The 2225-nt window shown below is 31.5% G+C and overlaps 1 protein-coding gene and 1 pseudogene across 1 annotated transcript; both read right to left on the bottom strand.

Annotated features, from left to right (window-relative positions):
* LOC106311371 overlaps window positions 1–1405 on the bottom strand; it is an 8314-nt pseudogene extending 6909 nt beyond the window's left edge.
* Window positions 230–836, bottom strand: LOC106309281 (uncharacterized protein At4g04775-like). Its single transcript, XM_013746326.1, has 3 exons — window positions 828–836; window positions 672–749; window positions 230–600 (listed from the first exon to the last, which is right to left on the bottom strand). The coding sequence occupies exons 1-3, from the start codon at window positions 834–836 to the stop codon at window positions 298–300; spliced, it is 390 nt and encodes a 129-aa protein (XP_013601780.1). The 3' UTR covers window positions 230–297.
* Window positions 1406–2225: the final 820 nt, after the last annotated feature.

Here is a 2225-nt window from a genome sequence, read left to right as displayed (position 1 = left end):
TTTCCTCGGAATTTCCTCGGAATATTCCGACGGATTGATGTTTCCTCGGAATTCCGTCGGTTTTTTCCGAGGAAACCCAAATTTTGGGTTTCCTCAGAATTTCCTCGGAAATTCCTCGGGAAATTCCGAGGATTTCATTTTCCGTCAGAATGTCCGTCAGAATACCGATGTTTTCTTGTAGTGTTCTGTTTAAAATAGTTCTTATCTTATAACAGAAGCTGTTAACCCCTTGAAAAACAACCAATCCGACAAACATATTGTAACTGAAACTGAAACAATTCATTGCAATCTTGCACATTAGTACATAGCAAAATAGTAGTACACAATCATCATTCCAACTCCACAAACTACCATCTTCTTCAAGCTCTTCACATCTTTCTCATACCCGTGAACCAACTCTTTCATCTCCTTCATCTCTTTTTCAAACCCAGCCAAAGCATCACCCAAATCTTCAATCTTTTTTTCATAGCTTCTCACTACATCTTCACATCTCTGAGACTGAAGCTCCAAACGGCCGATTTTGTCATCATACAAGCTCTTCATATCATCAATTTCCTCCACAGCAGACTCATCCGTCCATTTGAACAAATGATTCTTATCCTACACAAGAATAGAATCAATCCGACTAAGCTTAGAACATACACAAAAACAAACAAAGTTAGATTGTTTACCTCTTCACTACCATTAGGACAACCATGGAAAAGTCTCCCTGGGTTCTTGGTCGTTTTGGATGTAAAAATCCTACATAGCTGCTCAATGATAACTCAATTAAACATCCTACATATAGACCTAAACCTTGATTGATAACAAAAAACGATAATGTTTACCTGTATCATACGAGGAATTAGGGTTCGATGTGGTAGACATTATTGGTTCTCTCTCAATCCCGTTTTACTCTCTTCTTCTCTCTCAATCACGTTTTACTCTCTTCTCTCCCAAACTCTGATTCTTTTCTTGAGTTGTCGACAGCAAACGAAGAAAGTGAGAAAGTGACTTTTGTTTCAGAAAAAACAAAACGACGCGTTTTCAAAAGCCCACAACGACGTCGTTTTCTATTTTTTCGTTCTGATAATCCACGTAATAAACTCATTTAATCCACGTAACCAACGTTAAATCCACATAATACACCGTTAGAATAAAGATAACGGAAACTCGGTTTATGTATGTATTGACAGAAGAGTGTTAGTTTATGTATGAATTTTAAATAAAAATGTTGTTGATGTATGTTTTTGCACAGGTCCGGAGTTCATGTATTGATCGGGACCGCGTCCCACTGTTGATGTATGAATTGGCCGTTTTCCCTAAACTATAGTATAAAGTTTTCTTCACGGCTTTTGACTGTTGACTGTTGATTTGGTTTGTGGTGACCACTATAAAGTTAAATACAAATCAAAGTATAAAGCCCTCCTCCTTTACGTTATATGACTTGAATAGTCTAAACTACGTTAATTTTCCTCGACTTATATGTTACATAATATAACCACATTTCTATCATATACGATGACCACGCTATAGGCATGGTTGGGTCAACTTTAGTCCGGATTCTAGAATAGCCGGCTCAATTTTAATCCCGATGCTAGAACCAATAGTTCTCTTTTACCCTTTTTGGAAAACACATTTTTACCATGACATTAAAAACTCTATAAATTAATATTCAATAAAATAATAAATATGATAAATTAGTAAACTATATCAGTTTTAAGTTAAACCAGTTCAAAATATAATGTAAATCGATAAAATAATAATAATTTAGAAAACTTCATATAAATATATTGTTCCACTAAAATCATTAATTAATAATTTTTATATATACAGTTTATATAAGTACACTAATATATTGTATTTTTTGTTTTATATCCACAATAAAGTTTATTTCTATTTTTCTTAAAATTTCATAATATTTTAATAATATCTAATAAAATTATATCTATACATACATTTAAATTGTATATATGATACATATGTTATACACATCAAATGTCATAATAAAAATGATAGGAAATTTGAATTGTAATATTTAATGATATATAAACAATGAAATCAACTTTTTTATTCTACAAAAAAAAAATTCTAAAATATAAAATCTAAAAAATTATAAATTTAAAATTCTATAAATTAATAAAATATCATAGTCCCAACATTATTAATTTATAGAGTTTATAATGTATCTCAATCTCATTCCTTTCAAATCATAATTCACACGCTTCCCTCTTTTATTACCATCA

This window comes from Brassica oleracea, chromosome C8, assembly GCF_000695525.1.
Source record: "Brassica oleracea var. oleracea cultivar TO1000 chromosome C8, BOL, whole genome shotgun sequence".
Classification (NCBI taxonomy): Eukaryota; Viridiplantae; Streptophyta; class Magnoliopsida; order Brassicales; family Brassicaceae; genus Brassica; species Brassica oleracea.
Note: the sequence above shows the minus strand (reverse complement) of the source record. Positions and strands in the feature narration are given on the sequence as shown.

What these genes read in the sequence shown, in the direction of transcription:
- LOC106309281 (XM_013746326.1), bottom strand. An exon ending in GTCCTAATGGTAGTGAAGAG is followed by an intron (nt 601 to 671) that starts GTAAACAATCTA and finishes ATTCTTGTGTAG; the next exon opens with GATAAGAATCATTTGTTCAA.